Below are 22,081 nucleotides of genomic sequence, written 5' to 3' on the forward strand. Positions count from 1 at the left end.
ATAGCCTTTTAAAAAAAAATTACTGATATTCTTATAAGCCCTTTTCTTATTATCTAGACCAAGTAATCTTCATATAAAATGTTAGAGGTTAAGATAATTTCTAAAAAGGACAGAAAGAAGAAGAGGAAATGGAGGAAATTTGAGAACATTCTTTTAGACTTAGGTTGGCATTTATGTATAGCATCAAACTCTTATCAGGAAGCCTCCAGTAATATTTCTTTTTTAAAAAGACAACCAGGAGGAAAGCCTGTAGTTCTTTTCACTTTCAGAATGGAAAAAAATTTAAAAGTACTCTGCTTTCTACTTTTGGAACGTATTTTTAATAATTGATAGAACTCCAATGGTAATTTTTTCTGGGTTTGTTATTACGTAGACACAGATAATTGAGCATCATGATTTGATTATGCTCAAAGGGTAGACACAGACCAGTAGAGCAGTAATCAGCACCCAGATATTTTGGATGGGGAGAGATGAACTCCTTTTATTTGGGTTTTTAAAAAAAGAACCCATACTCAGGAACAGCTGTTGGTAAATGCACCTACAATTTCAAATTTAACAGAATAGTTAAGATATTAAAAAATGATATCCGGAGTTCCTGCTATGGCTCAGTGGATTAAAACTCTGTCCTGGCTCAGCAGTAATGAACCCAGTTAGTGTCCATGAGGGCACAGGTTTGATCCCTGGCCTCGCTCAGTGGGTCAGGGACCCAGCTTTACCATGAGCTGTAGTAGAGGTCTCAGACTTGGCTCAGGTCCCGAGTTGCTGTGGCATAGACGGGCAGCTACCGCTTGGATTTGACCCCTAGCCTGGTAACTTCCATATGCCAAGGGTGCACCCCTAAAAAGACAAGACAAAAAAGAAGAAGAAGAAGAAGAATCTGACTTCAGTGGCTTGGGTTGCTATGGAAGTGTGTGTTCAATCCCTGTCCTGGTGCAGTGGGTTAAAGGATCTGATGTTACCACAGCTGTGGTTAGGTCACAGCTGTGGCTCGGATTCAGTCCCTGGCCTGGGAACTTCCATATGCTGTGACTGGCCATGAAAAAAGAAAATAGTATTCAATGCCACGTTTGTTGACTCTTGCTTTGGGAAAGTTAGCATAAGATTCAAATCCCTTATTCTGGTATCATGGAATGTAAATTTAATACTCTCACAAGTGAAATAACTACATCTATTTTTTTGTTTTTTTTTTTCAGGTTTCCCCTCAAAAAACCTATAAGGTAAGTTGTTCAATTGCACTTCATATGTTAGGTTAAACTTTAATTAGAAGTGTTCCTTTGAAATTATGGCACATTTTTGTAGTTTTAGAAAATGTGGATTTAAGTAATTTAAAATTTCAAAATAGTCTACAAATTTAAGTATAACAGGTGTTGCATATTTTCTTCTGGAAGATGACATTATTTTGATAACATTTTTAATGTTTTTAATGTAAGCATTTTAAAAGTTTGTTCAAAATGATACTTCACTCCCTATGAAGAGATTTAATTTTAAAATCTGTTGTGACTGTTTTCATTAGCGAAGCGCTGGGGAGTGTAAATGGATTGCCAGTTTTTGATGTGTTCTTATCACTTGGGTAACTAACTATAACTGCCCTTAGTTACTGAACTTTGTCAAACTGGATCAGTCCTAATTACTCTAAAACAATAAAGGAAAAAATCTAAAATGTCCAAATGTCCATGCCTATATCCTTATCTCCATATTTATTCATTTCCTGGGATTAAGTGCTTCCTCATTATTTGGTCTTCAGCATCTCTTCTCTCTCTCATCTTAATTGTCATAAATATTATTCGAAATGAAGATAGTATGTCATTCCTAATTATTATAGTACTTATATCATTTTTAGCAATGGTATAGTCTAAGATACTAATCTTGACATTTCAACTACTTAGTAGTGTATGTATTATAGTAGTGGTCTTTTTCTGCTGCCCAGGCATTATTAGATCAGTGTAGTTGGGTAGGCATAGGACAAATAATAATTCTAGCGTCTTCTGGGCCTTACAAAGACTTCAATGCCAAGAACTATAGGCAAGGCTAATTTAAGTGAGGCTTGCCTAAGATTTTTTTTTAAACTGTTCTCATCCATGCTGTATTTACACAGTAATTTTGAACTTGACCACAGTTATACATAAGAGTGAGGAGATATGTTTAATTACTTTTAGGCACTGTTTTCTTATCTGTTAAATGGAAATTATAGTGAAAACTATTTTAAAAATTTAATTTATTTCTAAGAATAAAATAGACTTGATTGCTAAATACTACTTGTTATTTTTAAGAACTTTCTGTAAACAAGTGAATAGACTATATATTGCACATGGCGTAGACTGACTTTTAAAACTCCTTGAAAAATATGAATTAGAGAGGTTTATGAGACTGTAAGTTAAACCGATTTCTTGTTTTCTCTTTATAAGACATACCTAGGATTTTGAAATTTTTTATTCTAATGGTTTTCTTGTAATAAATATTTTATTGCTGTTATTTAATTTAGGCATGGAAGTATTTTGAACCGAGAGTCACCAACAGATAAGAAGCAGAAAGTTGAGCGCAGTACATCACATGATTTTGATCCCACAGGTAAAACACTGTTTGTTCTTCCAAAGAATATTGATAGTAGTAAAGTTCAGAATAATACACCTTAAGCTACATACCTGCGTGAAACACCCAGAGTAGCTGTTTGACTTAAGACTCTTTCTTCTTCAGTTACATAATATAAAACCTTTGCCTTCAGGAGGAATACAGACATTTTTAACTTTCAACACTATGGATTCCACTATTGGCAGCATCATTGTAGACTGTATTATACCTAAAAATAATATAAATAGTTACTGTATTATAATTGGAGATTTGGATAAGACCAAGGACTTAGTAATAAGGTAAATCTTAGTTATGCACAGTAGTAGGTTTATAAAATCAAGGGTATAACAACTATAAATTTCTGTTGTCATTTAAAAATTTGATATTGATCATGGTAAATTGGATTATTAGATAAAATACTTCAAAAATTAATGTGTTATTTTAGAGTAAACAGATGAACAGAAATCCCTTTTTCTTCAGTCAAAAAGTATTCTAAACTTAGAGAGTTCTCTTTCAACCTAATAATGTTGATCTTTCCTACAGTTTTCATGCTATTGGACTTTTGACTGTTTATATTCTTAATTTTGTAAATACAGGTTGAACCCCTCTTGTAATACATAGGCTTTTGCTTTCCCCCTTGTAAACTCAGTATTTAATTTATAAAAGTTGCTTGATAATTTTGCTTTTGTTATTTGAAACTTGTTCTTTGTGCATATACTATTTTATTTAGTTGTATGATCCTATGACAAAAGATTAAGTAAATGCTAAGGTCTCAGATAAATACATGTATCTATTTTTAGATAAATTTCACTTAGAAATAAAATTTTTAATTTTTAGTATTTTTGTATCTAAGATGTTTTATACTTTTAGTGTAAACTGCTTGTTTATTTTGAAAAAAATATTATAAATGTTATCTAGGTAGGGAGGAATGGGAAGTGAATAGCTACTAAACTACTCCTTGCATGGTAGGTTAAAAATGAAATCCCAACCATCAATTTAGGGGGTTTTGGGTAGTGGGTATATATAATATGTAACTTCTGGATCTCCATTAAGAAGTAATTCTTTACTTCTGACACCTAATTTCGATGTCTTAGGGCTCAGAAGCTTTCATTTATATGATTAAGTTATTGTCTTGATATTTAGGGTCAGAAGTTTCTGCCCTGTGTTCATAGAAGCATTATAGTCTTGTTAGATTGACTTATTCTGTATTGTTCATCTGAGATGTGCACATCTCCAAAGACAAATTTAGCAAAGTGGTATTCAATGCTTCAAAAGGAGATTATTATAGCTTTTAGTGCTTTTGTCATCTCTACAATTGTCAGGTGGTGTATTTTGTAGATTTTTCATGTGTTGTTTTGTTTGAACATATTTTTATTGCACTGTCTTTTCTTCAATAAATCTAAAATGTCATTACCTGTGCTGTTCGTGACTATTCTAAGGGCTATCATCTGTGATGTTCATGCTTTGTTTGCACGATTTAACTTGATCATGATTCATTCTTTTTTCCCCCATGAATTTTTCCCCTTACATTGGTCTCCATATTTTCTATATCTCTCTCCTTTTCTCCCGCTCTTGTGCAGATAGCTCCTCCAAGAAGACAAAGTCTAGTTCAGAGGAGAGTAGATCCGAAATATATGGTAAGCTAATGTAGCCAATTCAGCCTTGCACTTTTGGAGCTTGCTTCATGCTGTTTCTTTTTCTTTCTTTCTTTCTTTCTTTCTTTCTTTCTTTCTTTCTTTCTTTCTTTCTTTCTTTCTTTCTTTCTTTCTTCTTTCTTTTTCTTTCTCTTTCTCACTCCCTTTCTTCCTTTCTTTTTTTCTTTCTCTTTCTCTCTTTCCCTCTCTCTCTTTCTTTCTTTATTTCCCTTTTTTTTCCTTTAAATAACTGCAGTGTTCTTGTGTCTGGCTCTGCATGGCATGACCTACTGCAGGGAAAGGGAGCCTGGGGTTTTAAATGTGGCTGTGATATGGAAGCTTAAGGTTCCTAGAAACTAACATTATAGAGTAAGAATAGGCACATTACCCATCTTCTCTTTCATCTTGTTTGTAAAAGTTAGGAAAATGATTAATATATTTGGGTCAGGTTTCTCCAAATAACGTGGATGAGCTTTGAATTCTTAACATTGTCTTCCCATGTCCCATATGTAGTTTGAATCATGTAAAATTGCATCAATACTACCAGTTTTTTCCTCTAAATATAGTAGTGGTGTAATTTAGATGTGTTAGCAGTTCTTTGGAATTTTTATTTTCTTTTTTATTTGTTTATTTTTAATCGCCTCATCCTCTTGAAATGCTGTTCTTGTATAATTTATATACAACAGCCAAAAAAAAAAAAGAAACACTTAAAGTATTTTATTTTGTAGTATGAAGAATTTGTCTCTGCCTTTCATAAGTTTCCCCAAAGCTTATTCTGAATGAGAAAATTTCAGAATGGCACCTTTAAAAATAATCTTCACAAAGAGCTGGTTTAACCTGACTGGTCAAGTTTTGCAGTAGATGATTCAAACACTAATATTTCCAGGCTATGTCCTGTCTTCCAGAGATGATATAACCCATGTTTGTGAAGTTCAGACATATTTTTCTTCTTCCTTTGCATAGTTTTACCTGCCTTCCTTTCTTGTTTTGGCATCTAATTAGTTTTTTGAGAAAAGTGAATAGGAAAAGCACTGCTGGAACCTAAACTTTAAAAACACTCTGAAAGACGAAGAAGTTTTTTTTTTTTAAGAAGATTCCAAATTTGACCTCACAGGAAAATCAGGTCTTCTCTGATAGGGCCAAAAGTCTGTCAAATTTCCCCAGGTGCAGCTGTTTCCTAACTTGATATATATATATATATATGATATATATATATATATCATATATATATATATATGGAAAAAATATATGAAAATGCCCTTCTTTCCTTCTAAGGTACTTTGTAATTTATATCTCCTGAAACGTAATCTCCTAATATCAGATACTATTTAGTGTTTTGAGGCCTCTGTGTTTGGTTATAAATCATTTAACACTTCTGTGTTAGATACATGCCTATTGTTACTTGCTTGGGTTTATGTGACCAGTGTTTTTTCTGTATAGTTAAATTTTTACAGTAGTTCAGTAGGAAATGTATACCATGCCATATGGCATGCCAAGTTCATGCTATTTCTTCCTTCCAAAATATTTGACAGCCTATAAGTCCTTGAGACTCTTACTGTTTTATGTAGTTTCCTATGGTTTATTCTCTCCTTAGAAATGTGAACTCTATCTATTTTACAGTGCCATTCTTTCCCAGTAACCTTTTACAATGTTGTAATTTTATCTCCCTCACCATTTTCCTAGATCTATGGTATGTATGCAAAAGTTTGCTGTTTGCTTTGTATGAGAGTAACAATTTAGGATTCTATGACTAGAAATATTATACTAATATTTTTCTTACCAGTGATAGGAATATTAACACTAGTTCAGACATGCCATTGGCATGGTGGTAATAGAAACATTTTAAGTGGTAATGGGGAAGCAAGGTGTGGCTTCTCTGTGTTTGTTTTTTGAGAACCCTTGAAATACCTTTTTTGGAAGGAACTGAGCCATGTGTTCTCAAAAAGCACTTTTGAGAGGGATGAGTTGATTAGAACAGAATTAGCATGCCAACTTAAATCTCTTTGACATTACAAATATTTTATCACCTGTGTGAATAGACTTCTTCAGACTGTGTGCAGTTAGCATGGGTGAAAAGGAATCTTTAGAGTGAAGGAAAGCTTGGACATACTGGAATCCGACTGAGTGGAATCATAGCACCTGGTGACATTGCTTTAGTGTAGGGTCTCTTTACAAGCCCACATATAACTTTGGATATTATATTGTCTTTTCTTGGGGTAAAATTTGTTAGTTGATACAATGGTAGTCATTCACTTAAAAATTATTTATTTTAAACTTTCCTAGCCATTTTGTGAGATAGATTTACTTTGCTCACTTTAAGAGGAAACCCAATGTTTGTTTTGTATTCACTTCTTCTGTTATGTCTCTGCCCAGTACAGCAGGTCAATATTTGTTCCTTTTCCCCTTATAACCCCCTCTGTACCTTCTGAAGTCTATTATTCATGTCAGATATATTTTCTGATCTGCTATTTTAATGATAGTAATTTTCTATTTTTCTTACCAATACTATAATGGAGAAATTTTGTGGGGGTTTGAGGAATATGAGAGATTTAGCAAGGGAATTTTGAGTTCGACTACAGCTTCCTCCTAAAGTCTATCTTGATGTCATGGAGAGATTCCAGCTGATGGTATTATGTACAAGAAAATAAGCCAGGTCTTTTTGAGACTGTCTTAGTCTGCTGGGGCTTCTGTAACAAAATACCAGAGAGACTTGGTACAACAGAAATTAGTTTTCTCACAATTTTGGAGGCTAGAAATAGGAGATCAGGCTGCCAGCATTGTCTGCGGTCTGATAAGAGCTCTTTTCCTGGCTTAAAAATAACCATCTTTTTGTTTTGTGCTCATACAGTCTTTTCCTTGGTGCAGGCATGTGTAGAGAGGGAAATAAAGAACAAGCTCTCTGGTGTCTCATAGGTACATCATTCCCATCTTGAGGGCCTCATAGGACCTTATCTTAGGACCTTAGCTAACCCTAATCACCTCCACAAAGGCTTCATCTTCACATATTATCACCTTGGGGGTTAGGGCTCAGCATATGAATTTGGGGTGGGAGGAGTGACAAACATTCAGTCCATAACAGAAGCTAATTGTTAGTACTTAAAATATCCTGGTTTGGATACTCGGAATGTATTTTTTTTTAATTCATATTTTTTTCTTATTCAAGCTTCTCACATCTGTAAAATGAAAAGTTCTTGATTTGATTTTTATTTCCAACAAGTTATTGTTTTCTTCTTCAACCTTGTAAAGAACATTCTCCAGCATGAACCTTCTTTTCATAAATCATTCACTTTTTATCCTCTTAAAATCTGAGGATAAAACTATCTGAGCACATACTATCTGGAAGGTGAATAAGAATGTTCAGCTTGAAAATCTATGAACTTTTTCTCAGTTCTCACCTTTCACCAAACCATTAGACAATGCTGATGCCCATTCTTTGGTTTCTTTAATGTTACATGGACCTATTTTTTTCTCTTCATAATGATTTTGTCTTTACTGTACTTCTTTTTCTTTTTTCTTTTTTTCTTTTTTTTCTATTGGGGTGCACCCATGGCATATTGAAGTTCCCAGGCTGGGGGTCAAATTGGAGCTGCAGCTGCTGGCCTGCCTATGTCACAGCCATAGCAATGCAGGATATGAGCGGCATCTGTGACCTACACCACAGCTCATGGCAATGCCAGATCCTTTAACCCACTGAGTGAGGCCAGGGATCAAACCCTCATCCTCATGGATACTAGTTGGGTTCATTAGCACTGAGCCATGAGGGGAACTCCTCTTTTTCCCTCTTATGAATATAGGCATGACCCAAATTTCTGTCCCTCATCTTTCTGCCTTATTTCCATGGCTGCGCTCACAGCATGTGGAATTACTAGGGCCAGGAATTGAACCCATTGTGCCACCAAGGAACTCCTCTAGTCCTATATTTTTAACTGTTTGCTAAATACTTCCCCTCTGTCCTTCAAATCCAGATGACCACCCTGGAATTTATCGTTGTTAATAACGTTATCGTTATGGCTAGAAATCAGTCTTTTCCCTTGATTTCTTTGATTCTTTTAATGGCACTGTCATTGTTCCAATTTACTTAGTCTTATTTTCTTAAATTTATCTTTGACGACTTCTTTTCTCTTCTTTTCTCCTTCTCTTCTGTCTTTTGTTGTCAGCTATTTGCCAGGTTTCAGTGATTCTGCCATCACATTATTTTTCACCCCTTACTCTTTAGTTTCATCTCCACTGCCTTGTTTGGTTTTTCATCCTGTCATTAGACTATTTTAATAGACTCATAAGTTTCTTTCACTTTGATTCACTTCCTTTTCTTCATTCTATGGTAGGCTGTCAGATTAATATTACTGAGGTAAGGATTTAGTAATTCATTTGTTGGGAAAGTACAAATAATTATTAAGATATGCCATTCTTTGTTTCCAATTCATCATTCTCCATTAATCTACTACTACCGTTCATCTAAAGGTACCAGGCTCTCCTCCAAATTTTCATTTCCCAAATATGACTTGTTGTTTGTTCATTGCTCATGCCATTCCCCTTATGGAATGGTTTATCTCCTATAATTTCCTGTTAGAATCCTCCCTGTATTTCAAGGTCTAACATCAAATACTGCCTCCTTCACAGGGCTTTCCTAGGTTTACACAGTTACTTTTGTTGTCTGAGCTTTGACATCCTGCTTTGTATGTAGTTATTTGTATTTATATTCATCTTTGCTTCTTCCGTAATGCCTGACACACTGGAGTCACTCATTCAGTGAGGTTTGAATGAATGACTGATTGTTGAGATTGGGATGAAGTATTTTAGTAAAGAGAACTGATGGAATAAAATATAGATTCATCTTAATTGGATTTTTTTTTCTTTTAAACATTTTAAGGTAAAGAAACTGTATCTTAGAAAATAAACTTACTGTTGTATAGCCTAAAAGAATGAAATCAGCATCCTTGGAACTTAAGGCTCCTCTTGTTGACAGCATTGTGCATTTAGAGTCAAGAAGCTTCTTAATCAAAGGATTATCTGAGGTCTAACTCATAAAACATGTATGGCTGGCAGCAGTTTAAAAATGAGCTGTTTTTATGAGGTTGCACATGGTCTTTCTCCACACCCTTCCCTGAAGCTAATTCTTAAGAAGTGAGACTTAGAGAAGTTTGGTCATGTAATAAAAATCAAAGGTAAAGAAAAACCAATGTGCTTTCCCTAAAGTAAATGCAGTATGGAAGGTTTAGCATGTTGCCCTGCATATTAACACTACATTTCCACCAATTTACTGTTTGGCATTATAGTTGGTGCATTTTTCCAGGAATGTATCATAGTGAGACCTGAGAGTACTTTCTCACCTTTTTCGAAATACCAGAGAGACTTTTTCCCCTTCCCATGGCAAAGCATTACAAAGACTTATTTTTTTTTTCACTTTGTAAATACAATCTGTTGTAATTATCTTTTGAGTAAGAAACAATCTTTTTAATGTTGGTTTCAAATGCCACATTGGGAAGAAGGATCAAGATGGTAGAGTAAGCTTTCCTCCCCCTCAGAACTATCAAAAATACACCTACATGAGGCCCAATTCTCACTGGAAACTGGCAGAAAAACTCCTTCACAAACAAGACTGCAAGAAAGATTCCCACATAATCAGGTAGAAAGGGAAGAAGAGCATCAGGTCAGGACCTCTGCCCCTAGAAGGAGACCAAGAGATAAAGGGAGTTAGCATGGGCAGACACTCACCTTGGGGAGTAAGCAGGTCAAGCCACAGACTGGGCACCCTAATTCTGGGGTCCTGTGGGGAGAGCTCCCTTGGCTGCTTGAAGAACCAGTAGGACAAATAGAAAGTCTGGTGCAGCCTAGACTCCTCTCATGAAGAGTATGTGAGTGCTGGCTTGCCACCAAAACACAAACTTAAAAGGGACAGAGCAGTTTGAGCTCAACCATCAGGGCTTCTGCTTTAGCAACTTGAGAGCAGATCCTGTCCCTGACAAGACAGGTGATAGCCACTGAGAGAGGGGAAGTCCTGCCTTACACCTTGTGCAGCCTTTAGCTCCCCCAACACCAGCTGCAGTTTCTATCAAAGTGATGGTGGCCAGCATACGCTGAGGAAAAGTATGGCTAGCATCTGCATCAAACCAGCCCTTTCGCAAAAGACACTGGGCACATGCAGTCTACATTGGGACACTTCCTCATAAAGACAACCTCAGGACCACAATGGATAACTGTTTCATCTACATTCATAGAGACAGAGAAAGTTAAATAAAATGAAAAGGCAGAGGAACTGCTCTCTATTGAAAGAGAAAAATGAAACCCCTGAAAAAATAATGAAACAGATAGTGTACCAGATAATAAATTCAAAAAGTTGGTAATAAAAATGCTAACTGAATTGAGAAAAATAATTAATTTAAGCACAAATCATTTACATGTGGAATTAGAATCTATAAAGTAGGCCCAATCAAAGATAGATAATTCAATTTCTGAGATAAAAAGCACTTTAGAAGCAATGAATGGCAAATTAAATGACACAGAGGAATGCATAAATGATCCAGAAGATAGAATATTGAAAGTCATTCAATAAAACAGCAGAGAGAAAGACAAATGAAAAAAAGAAAGAAAATATACAAGAACTTTGGGGTAAAACAAAATATACCAACATTCACATTATAAGGGTTCCAGAAAGGAGAGAGAAAGAGAGAAAGGGGATCAAACATGTATTTGAAGAAATTGTGGCTGGAAACTTGCCATACCTAATGAAGGAAACAGGAAGGAACACAGGTCTGGGAAGCACAGAAGGTTCCAAACAAGATGAATCTAACACAACCACACCAAGACATATCATAATTAAAATGCCAAAATTTTGTTAAAGATAAAGAGAGAAGTCTAAAGATAGCAAAAGAAAAGCAAAGAGGCATATATAAGGGAATCCCTATAACACTATCAGATGATTTCTCTGCAGTCAGAGAAACATAGCACATCGCAAGGGAGTGGCATGATGTATGCAACGTCCTTAAAGGAAAAAACCTACAACCTAGGATGCTTTACCCAGTAAGATTATTATTTAGTATAGAAGGAGAAATAAATAATATCTCAGATAAACAAAAACTAAAAGAAGTCAGCAATACTAAACCTACCTTAAAAGAAATGTTAAAGAGTCCTCTCCAAATGGAAAAGAAGTAAGAATCTACAGGGAAGGGAAAAATCCCAATAGGATTCTTTATAATAAGGATTGAAGATCATGTAAACAACAACAACAACAAATTGTAAAAGCAACTCTAAAGCAGTAACCAGTGAAGGATAATCATGAAAATGACATCAAAAACACAAAATGTGGGGGAAAGGGAGTAAAAAATGTAAATCTTCTAGAATGTATTTGAACTTAAAGGATTATCAATTTAAAGCAAGTAGATATAATTATGGGTCAACATATAAAAACCCTATGATAGGAGTTCCCGTCGCGGCTCAGTGGTTAACGAATCCAAGTAGGAACCATGAGGTTGCAGGTTCGGTCCCTGGCCTTGCTCAGTGGATTAAGGATCCAGTGTTGCCGTGAGCTGTGGTGTAGGTTGCAGACGCAGCTCGGATCCCAAGTTGCTGTGGCTCTGGTGTAGGCCGGCGGCTACAGCTCTGATATTACCCCTAGCCTGGGAATTTCCATATGCCACAGAAGCGGCCCTAGAAGTGGCAAAAAGACCAAAAAAAAAAAAAAATTACTTTAGATGTCAGTGGGCTTAATGTTCTGATCAAAACACATAGAATGGCTGACTGGATAAAAAAAGCAAGATGCCTATATTTTAAAGTCAAAATACCTAATTCATTTTGAAATTTCAAATGACTGTAAGGAAGGTCACCAGATGTTTCCAAAACTGGGAATGCATTTTAAAATATTCCTGTAAAAACACTATTCTCTGATTCTTATTGTATAAATAAATAATAATGCAATAAAGTTATAAAGAATGCCATTTTCCTTGATTTTACATATTCTTACCTATTCTGTTTAGAGTTTTTCCTAATTGAAGGAAGCAACATTAAACAAAAGAAAATGGTTAAATTCTGGAATTCCCGTCGTGGCGCAGTGGTTAACGAATCCGACTAGGAACCATGAGGTTGCAGGTTCGGTCCCTGCCCTTGCTCAGTGGTTAACGATCCAGCGTTGCCGTGAGCTGGATCCCGCGTTGCTGTGGCTCTGGCTTAGGCCAGTGGCTACAGCTCCGATTAGACCCCTAGCCTGGGAACCTCCATATGCCGCAGGAGCGGCCCAAAGAAATAGCAAAAAGACCAAAAAAAAAAAAAAAGGTTAAATTCTGATGGGTTATCTTTCTTCTGCCCCATTACAGTTTCCTATTTTGAGGAGGGGAGAATTTGCAAATTCAAATACAGTTTAGTATTTAGTAGTCTCTAGAATTGAGGTCTCATATTTTTTAATGTTGAAGATTAACTTTTTTTGAGGATCAATTACATAAAATCATTTAAGTGTACAATCTATACATCTTGAGAAGTAAATACCCATGTAATTATTACTTTAAGACACAGAGCATTTCTATCAACCCAAAAAGTTCCTTCATGTCTCTTTGCAGTCATTCTTATCCCTCTACCCTACTGTGACCCTAGGCAACCACTAATCAGCTTTTTGTTACTGTAGTTTGCTTTTGCCTGTTCTACATCGGAATCACATAGTATGTACTCTTTTTTGTATCTTCCTTCTTTTCCTTGGCATGATGTTTTTGTGATCCATCTATGTTTGTTGCATGTGTGGGTAGTTCCCTTTTTTTTTCTTGCTAAGCAGTATTTTATTATGATGAATATACCACAATTAGTTTATCCATTTGTCTGTTGATAGACAATTGAGTTGTTTCTAGTTTTGGCTCTTATGGGCAAAACTGCCATGAACAGTTGTGTACCAGTCTTTATGTGGACATGAGTTTTCATTTCACTTGGGAGTGAAATTGCTGTCATATGTAAATGTATGCTTCCCTTTATAAGAAATTTCCTAACTGTTTTCACCATTTTACATTCCCACCAGCAATGTATGAGAGTTCCAGTTGTTTCACACTTGGTACTATCAATTTTTTATTTTAGCTATTCCAGTTAGTATGTAGTGGTATCTCATAGTGGTTTTAACTTGCATTTTCCTCAAGACTGCAGATGTTGAGCACCTTTTGCATGTGCTTATTGGCCGTTGGTGTGTCTTTCTTTGTGATGTGTTTATTCATATCTTTTGTCATATCTTTAAAAATTTTTATATAATGTCTTTATTATATATTTTTATATAATATTTATTTACTTTATTATATATTTTATATAATATCTTTAAATATTTTGTCATATCTTTAAAATGTGTCTTCTATAATAGGATTGTGAGATTTTTTAAAATTTATTAAAATTTTTTTTTTTCTTTTTAGAGCTGTACCCATGGCATTATGGGGGTTCCTAGGCTAGGGGGTCAAATTAGAGTTGTAGCCGCTGGCCTACACCACAGCTCATGGCAACACCAGATCCTTAACCCACTGAGCAAGGCCAGGTATCAAACCTGCATTCTCATGGATGCTAGTCAGATTTGTTTCTGCTGAGCCATTACAGGAACTCTAAGATATATATATTTTTAAATATAAGTCTGGATCTAGTGCTTTATCAGATAATTTGCATGGCAAATATTTTCTCCTAGTCTGTGGCTTACCTTTTCATTTTCTTATCAGTGTCCTTAGAAGAGCAGATATTTAAAATTTTGGGTCCAGTTTGTCTGTTTTTTCTTTTATGGTTGATGTGTTTTGTATCCTAAAAGATCTCTGCCTTTCCTAAGGTCTTGAAGATTTTCTCCTATGTTTTTTCATGAAAAGTTTTAGCTTTTAAGTCCGTGATTTGCTTTGTTAATTTTTGTGTAGGGTTATGAATTAAGGTTCAAGGTTCATATTTTCCATTCTGGGATCCAGTTATTCTGATATTTCATCTGTGGTAAGCTCATATTTGTGTCCTTTGACTAACAGCAAGAAATATACATATATTCTTTAACATGCTATCTGTAATATAACCTTTGTTTTGTTCATAAGACTTACTTAAAAAAATCATTGCTCTTCGTATAAAAATCTTTATTTTGAGGAGAGTTTTTATTTTATAACTATGATTGTATTTGCTTTATTTTACATGTTTTATATATCAACTTTTGGAGAAGTGCTTAGATTCTGCAAAGCTTAAAGTATATATTAAATCTTTGGCTAACACTAAGTTCAGGATCTTCCAATCTTGATGTATGATAAATAGCCCTGGGCACTAATTGAGACATCCCTATTCCTTTGGTTGTGGTCCTTTCTGTCATCTTGCCTCGACAATTTTTGTTTGCTGTTTAACTAGAAGGAAAACAAATTCTCTGTAAGAATCAGGTAAGTATATGAAAGAAATGAAAGAGTTGGTTGGGATCACAGCTTCTTTCTTTATCTTTGCTACTTTTTCCTCTTTTCTTTTTATTTTTTCTATGAGCCGAAGTCTTTCTTTCCTTTTGGACTTTTCTTTCTCCTTTTTAGCACCTCCTTTCTTTATATAATTGTTTTTCTGGGTGTATTTTCTTGAGAGTGAGATTGGACTGCTCTAGAATTTACCTTGGGATGTTTCTATCCTAATGTCCCAAAATATTTGATTATCTTGGTGTTAAACACCAATTAGAGCATGAAAAATACAGGGAGGTGGGAGAGAATTTTTTATTGAAAAAGAATTTGCATTGATATAAATGGCCTTTCCATCTAACTGTCTCCTCTAATCCTTCATCTTTTCCAGTTTGTCTTAGCTATTTTTAATCTTGGAGCAATTATACCCTACCTCTCTTGTGAGAAACCAATATATACAACTCCGTAATATTCTTGTGTTTGTTTTGCTCCTATTATTTTATTTTAGATTTCACGTGATACCTTGTGTTTCTCCAGATAGAATACAGTTTATATTAATATGTAATTATTGTCTTTTTTTTTCTTCTCTCTTTCCCCTGTGGTTCTTGTACAGGTCTTGTTCAGCGTTGCGTGATCATCCAGAAGGATGACAATGGATTTGGGCTGACGGTCAGTGGAGACAATCCAGTGTTCGTACAGTCTGTCAAAGAAGGCAAGGCATTTTTTCAAAATAGTCTTGTCACTGGGAGCAAACAGAGTAAGAATAGAAAAGCTTAATTAATGTCTATTGCCAAGAATAAAATAATCACATACATTACAGGTCATATAGCCTTATTGTGCTGTATCTGTCTTTAGTGTTACAGTTGCAGGCATGAATGTATCCCAGTTGATTTCTTTTGTACTTTCTAGAAAGAAAACAGTTCTTACTTTGTTTTAGAAATCATATAACTCTTTAGTTGTGATATTTTATACATCATCACTTATATAAGTTTGTGAAATTTTGTTTCTTCATGGCACCAGAGATATTTGGGTAGAAATAGATGAAAGAAATGGTTATATACTCCATAATTTCCATTCTTTTCCCCAAAATGACAACAATATCTTATACTACTATTACCATATATCAAACACTTCCTTTATATTGGGTGCTGTAATTTGAGGTAGGTCTTTCCTAATCTCCATTTTATGGGTGATATTGAGCCTTAGGGTAAAAAACCATAAAATCAGTCCATGGTCATACAACTAGAGTGTGGCAGAGGCAAGATTTCCACCTAAATTTGTCTGACTTTAAAACCCATGTTTTAACCATTTTGTTAGTGTCTCTTTTTCAAGGAGATTGTCAGTGAATGTAAATGAATTACATTTTAAGAATTAATTTCTCTTACAGATGGAGCAGCCATGCGGGCTGGAGTACAGACAGGTGATCGAATCATCAAGGTAAAGAGACTCTTCAGGAATTTTTGGTAGAATTAAAAACAGCATATATTAGACATATTTTGACTTTTTCACTTGTATTTTTATTAAAAGTAGCACATTATATATGATGGATTTATTGACTATAAAAACTTTTATTTCACTTATTTTATTTATTTATTTATTTGTCTTTTTAGGGTCCCCCTGCAACATATGGAGGACCCGCAGGCTAGGGGTCCAATTGGAGCTGTAGCTGCTGACCTATGCCACAGCCACAGCAACACAGGATCCAAGCCGTGTCTGTGACCTACACCACAGCTCACCGGCAATGCCAGATCCTTAACCCACTGAGCAAGGCCAGGGATCGAACCTGCATCTTCATGGATGCTAGTCAGATTCGTTTTCCTCTGAGCCACAATGGGTGCACCTTCATTTATTTTATTTTATTTTATTATTTTATTTTATTTTATTTTATTTTATTTTTGTCTTTTGTCTTTTTAGGGCCACATGCACGGCATATGGAGGTTCCCAGGCTAGGGGTCTAATTGGAGCTACAGCTGCTGGCCTATGCCAGATCCGAGCTGCATCTGCGACCTATACCACAGCTCACAGCAATGCCGGATCCTTAACCCACTGAGCAAGGCCAGTGATCAAACCTGCAACCTCATGGTTCCTAGTCAGATTCGTTTCTGCTGTGCCACTCCTTCATTTATTTTAAAATTAATGTTACTCTTTACTGAAAAGCATAATAAAATGTTTAAGTAAATGGAGTCATATATGTTCTTGGGTAGGAGAGTACTCACTGTGTTGTAAAGATCATACTTTTCTAAATTAATCTCTTAGCAAGAAATTCTCATCAAAATATATTAATAAATCTGGGTAAGTGTGCCATTCCTTGTCAAATTTCCAAATGATTATTTCTTCTAAGTGAACTTTGCAAAGGCATTATGTATATGGGTAAGTGTGAGGTGAGATGGTGTGAATTAATTTGAAGCAAGTGACCCTAGTACAGATATGGACATATTTGGAACACAATAGAGAGTTCAGAAATAGACCTGAGTTCTGATTGGCAGGGAAGGAATGGATTATTCAGTACTTACTCTTAAGACAACTGATTCACATAGTTTCTTAAAATCAGTTTACTATACAGGAAAAGACACCATGAACATATATTTATAGAGAACTATCTAGAAAAATATTTGAAACGTATTATGGAATATGACATCCTTAATTGTAAAGAGCACTTTTTAAATTGCTAACAGAAGAATAAATAGTCTAATAGAAAAATGGGCAGAGAATTTTATCAGCCAATTCTCCAATATGATATGTCCAACCTCACTGATACCAAAGAAGTGGAAATTAAATGATCGGTAAAAATATATTTGGTTGTCAGAAATTTTAAAGATTTATGATACACATTTGGCATAGTTTGGTTATGGTAAAATGGCTACTCTCATAAGCTTGTTATGAATATAAATTAGGTAAAATCTGAATGGGAATTTATGAATGTGTATCAAAAGCTAGATACTTTTAAAAACTACCCTGACCACAATTTTGCTTTTAGGAGCTTACCTAATGAAATAGGTGTACAAACCTGGAGTGGTATGTGTACAGGAACATTCGTTTAAGCATTATCATATTGAAAACTTGTAAACAATCTTAGTATGCATAAACCGAGGGCTAGAGAAATAAATTGCATTTCGTCTGTAGCTTTTAAAAAGTATGGATCAGGTCTATTTGTACCTATATTGAAAGATATCTATAGTACAATAAAAATATTTTTATTTGCATAAAAACACAGTTATAATGTATATGCATGTGTAACTGTGTATTTGGTTCGTGTATGCTAGCATAGAATAGTATCTCAAAGATTAAACAGTATGGTCCATAGTGGTCATCTCTGGTGGGGATGATAGGCATACTTTTATTTCCATTTTATACTCTGATATATTTGAACTTGTAAAAATTAGTATTACTAGCATGAGAGAAAAAGTAATGTTAATTTAGATCCATTTGATGGATTTTGATGTTTATGTTAGATCTGTTTGATGTTTCATTTAGTGGTTTGGATGATACTTCCTACATTTAGCCCGTTTGAAAATTAATTTTCTTTGTAAAGATTAAGTCATGACTGGAAATCTAAAAGTAAATTGAGTATTATTTTAGAAACATTGCTTATTCATCCTTTTAAAATGTATTATGCTTTTCACAAATCAGTGCATTTGTTATTAAAAGCAAAGAGCTTTTCTATTTGCAAGGGTCCTTCATTGTGAAGGATTTGTAAATCTGTGGTAGATTTGTAAGTCTGTTACATAGGATGTTTTGTCATTTTTCATGGTGAATAAGTTACAATGTCCTTTAAATCAAGGCCCATTTTTGTGGTCAAGTTCATTTTGTTCCTGAGTATACCTTATAGAATAGTCGTAGAAATAAATGTCGAACCAAATACATACATTTTAATATAGCCCTGTTTATTATAATTGCTTATATTATGTATAATAATTCCTGAAGTCACTTTATCCATTGTCTCAATTAGACTGTATCTGAAGGGAGTTCCCTTCATGGCTCAGCAGTTAATGATCCCGGCTAGGATCCATGAGGATGCAGGTTCAATCCCTGGCCTTATTCAGTGGGTTAAGGATTCAGCATTGACATGACCTGTGGTGTAGGTCACAGATGCAGCTCAGATCCCATGTTGCTGTGGCTGTGGTGCAGGCCAGCAGCTGTAGCTCTGATTTGACCCCTAGCCTGGGGACTTCCATATGCTATGGGTGAGGCCCTAAAAAGCAAAGAAAATTAAAAATAAAAAAATAAAGTAAATAGTAAATTTCCAGTGCACTGAAACAAATATATTAATAAACAAATATATGTAATAAACAAGCATTATTTATTCTAAAAAGAAAAAAAGAATGTATCTGACAGATGTTATCATTTTCTTACAGGTGAATGGAACTCTGGTGACTCATTCAAACCATTTGGAAGTGGTAAAGCTAATCAAATGTAGGTGAATGTTATTCTCAGTCTTGTTTTCTGAAACCCTTAAAGCAAAAGTCATCTAATGTTTTCTGCAATAGGCCAGATGGGGAATTTTTTAGGCTTTGTGAGCCATATAGTCTACTACTTGACTCTCATTGTAACATGGGAGCAGCCATAGATGATACATAAATGAATGGGTGTGGCTGTGTTTCAGTAAAACTTTATTTGCCAAAATAATCTGTGGGTTGAATTTAGTCCCTTGGCTAGAGTTTCCTGACCCTTGCATTAAAGGAAAGTCTGAGGTGAAAATTATTAATTTACTAATAACTATCTTTAGTCTACTTCATATATGCGGTTGATTGTGATGTCCTTGTCATTTTATTCTTGGTAATATTGAAACCATATTTGAAAGAAATGCATGAGTTAACCTGAGAGGAAAGAGGTTGGGAAATCAGACACAATGGCCTAAATGAACTGAAATAGAACTTTCAAAATCATGTAGCATAATCACGTTCCCTTAGGTAAGTAAATCATTAAAAAAATCCAGGGGCATGGTTTTCTCTTGGAAATCTCTAGGGTTAAGAATTTATAATCTTCTGCATCAGACTATTCCACAGTAAAGTGGACTGCAAATAAGAGATAGTTGTTTATGGCCAAGCAGAAACACTACTTTTTTATTTCATATTATTTCTTTTCATTAAGTGGGCATCTTTAGAATAAATTTAATGAACTGAAATCCTTCTTGGTCTTATTATTGCTTAGATAATACAACCCATGAATTCCTTTACCTTTTCATTAGAGTACCAGTGCTCTAAAATGGTCACTTTGACCTAAAGTCCTTAACTTTATTTAGTACATGTTAAAAAGAAAAGGGGTGCTCAGAATTAGATCTTCTTACTTAAATAAATTTGATTACTTATTTAATAAGATAGTGATTTATAAATTTGTATGTGCTACATAAATATGATGGTTTATGCTAATAAATGTGTCTAGTAACTATTGCAGAATATAAAAAGTGAGATGATTTCTTTAGCTTTTTAGGTTATATATTGACCTTGTTCCAACATCATTTTTACTAAATTAAATCCTAGGACTATATCTAATAAGAAGAACTTAGCTAAAAACCCAAAATAATCATAAAACACTCTTGAGGGTCCAAAACGGATACAAATTTGAAATGCCTAAACCCTTTGTACTATACTTGTAGTAGAGCTCCCTCATATCCTACTCTTTACTGCATAGTCTAGGCATAATAGAAGTGGTTTCAAATCAAACCAATTTAAAAACAGCTAAAGAAGAGATGGGAAGAACTATGAAGGAACCACATGTTTAAGTCAGTAAGATATATTAGATAACTTAGTGACAGAGAGAAATATATTGGAAAAGTTTTAAAAATGTATTTACTTAAAATCCCCCAAATATCACAGCATGTGTGACCAACCAGGAAGTGTTAAAAAAAAAAAAGTTTTTATAACTCCAGGCGCTGTGAAATAATTGCCAGTGTGTTCCATGGGAAGATTAAATTAGGAGAAAAAGTGTGAAATACATTTTAAAGTTCTACTGAAAAGTCTTAAGAGTAAAAGTTTGTTATTAAAGCTCAGTTATCTAGAAAAGTCATTTACTTGGAAAGTATTATTTCTTATTGATTCTGGATAAGTAATGAATATCTGTTGTTACGTCTTTCTGGGTATGGGTAATTTTACTTTCCATAGTTTTTTCCCTGTAAAATACCTAGCAAAATTTTAAAATTAAAAACCACTACTTATATGTTGTGCTTTATTTCTGGGTTTTGTGGGTATTTTTTTTCACACTCATTTTTAAAAGTTAATTTAAAATTGCATCACTGTATTACGGAAAATTAAACCTTGCCTCTAATTAGTCTATCTTAATGTGATAATTTTAAAACTTTGCATCTGAGAAATCAAACATAGTAGATGGTTGATAATAACTCATTCTTCTCTAAATTAAAAATGAAAAATCACTGGGGTTATAAATCTTATTTGCTTTTAAGTAATCTGATCTTATGAGAGTAGTAATTTGCTCTCTGAAAATGGCATCACTCTTTTAGATTTTTAGGTGAGTCACAAAGGAGAAATAACAAGTTGGCAAGTTGGATTCTTTTTCTGTGGAGAAATGATTAGCAGATGAAACTTTCTTACATAACTGGACTTTTTAGAACTTTCAAAGGATAAGCAGTAAAAATGCTGTAAAATTTTTTTGACGATGTTATTTTCTCTTCCTTCCCCTTTCTTCCATTTCGCTACCTGAAGCGGGTTCCTATGTAGCTCTCACTGTTCAGGGACGCCCACCAGGGTCGCCCCAGATTCCACTCGCTGATTCTGAAGTAGAACCATCAGTCATTGGACATATGTCTCCCATCATGACATCCCCTCATTCACCTGGCACATCTGGGAATATGGAGAGAATTACTAGTCCTGTGCTCATGGGGGTAAGAGTGAAAAACGTCTTTGTAAATGTTCAGTTGTATAACGATGCCTTTTGTTTATGTTAAGAGTTTTGAAGTGTCGAGTGGATGAACAGATTTAAGATTCTAGAAAATAACTTGCTGATAAAAAATTGCATAATAATTTGAAATGATTACAAGGTGTTGGGATAACAGATTTAATTCAATAAATATTTAATACCTACTGTATGAAAAACAGGGTGCCACCCACAAAAGAGTAAGTCAGATATCCTGTGTTCCAGGTCCCTTGTTATCTTAGAGTACATATTGTAAGAGAGTTGGCAGGGTTGTTTGTTTTGTTTATTGTTGTGTCTGGGGACACAGCAAAAATATTGTTTAGTGTGTGGTAGTAAGTGCTTAATAAAACTTTGTTGTTTGAGACTGAATGAAGAGTATACAAGTAATTATACTACAAAGGCAGAATGTAGACATTACGAGAAGGAAAATATGATTAGGTGCTGTGTGATTTCAAAGGAGGAAAAAAACATATCCATTTGTGATAAGGAAGGGCTTTATGGAAAGCTGTTATTTGAATTGAGCCTCGAAAAACTGGTAACATTTAAGTGGTGGCAATGAGGAGGAAGGTATCCCAGATAGAGGAAGTAGAATAAACAGAGGTAAAGAGCCAAGAAAACATCAAGTATTTCTGGGAAACCATCAGGACTCTTGTTTGGCTG

At 34.6% G+C, this 22,081-nt stretch overlaps 1 protein-coding gene across 3 annotated transcripts in view; it reads left to right on the plus strand.

The window, feature by feature from the left end:
* Positions 1 to 22,081, plus strand: part of ARHGEF12 (Rho guanine nucleotide exchange factor 12) — a 143,256-nt gene that overhangs the window by 58,889 nt on the left and 62,286 nt on the right. For 2 of the 3 annotated variants that reach the window (XM_047751872.1, XM_047751874.1), the window contains exons 2-8: positions 1,194 to 1,217; positions 2,483 to 2,568; positions 4,149 to 4,205; positions 15,165 to 15,263; positions 15,939 to 15,988; positions 18,907 to 18,964; positions 21,211 to 21,389. In XM_047751872.1, the coding sequence (XP_047607828.1) occupies positions 1,194 to 1,217; positions 2,483 to 2,568; positions 4,149 to 4,205; positions 15,165 to 15,263; positions 15,939 to 15,988; positions 18,907 to 18,964; positions 21,211 to 21,389 (553 nt within the window). The remainder of the gene's footprint in view (positions 1 to 1,193; positions 1,218 to 2,482; positions 2,569 to 4,148; positions 4,206 to 15,164; positions 15,264 to 15,938; positions 15,989 to 18,906; positions 18,965 to 21,210; positions 21,390 to 22,081) is intronic. The other variant, XM_047751873.1, reaches the window with a different exon arrangement.

The sequence above is a fragment of the Phacochoerus africanus genome, chromosome 11 (genome assembly GCF_016906955.1).
Source record: "Phacochoerus africanus isolate WHEZ1 chromosome 11, ROS_Pafr_v1, whole genome shotgun sequence".
NCBI classification, from domain to species: domain Eukaryota; kingdom Metazoa; phylum Chordata; class Mammalia; order Artiodactyla; family Suidae; genus Phacochoerus; species Phacochoerus africanus.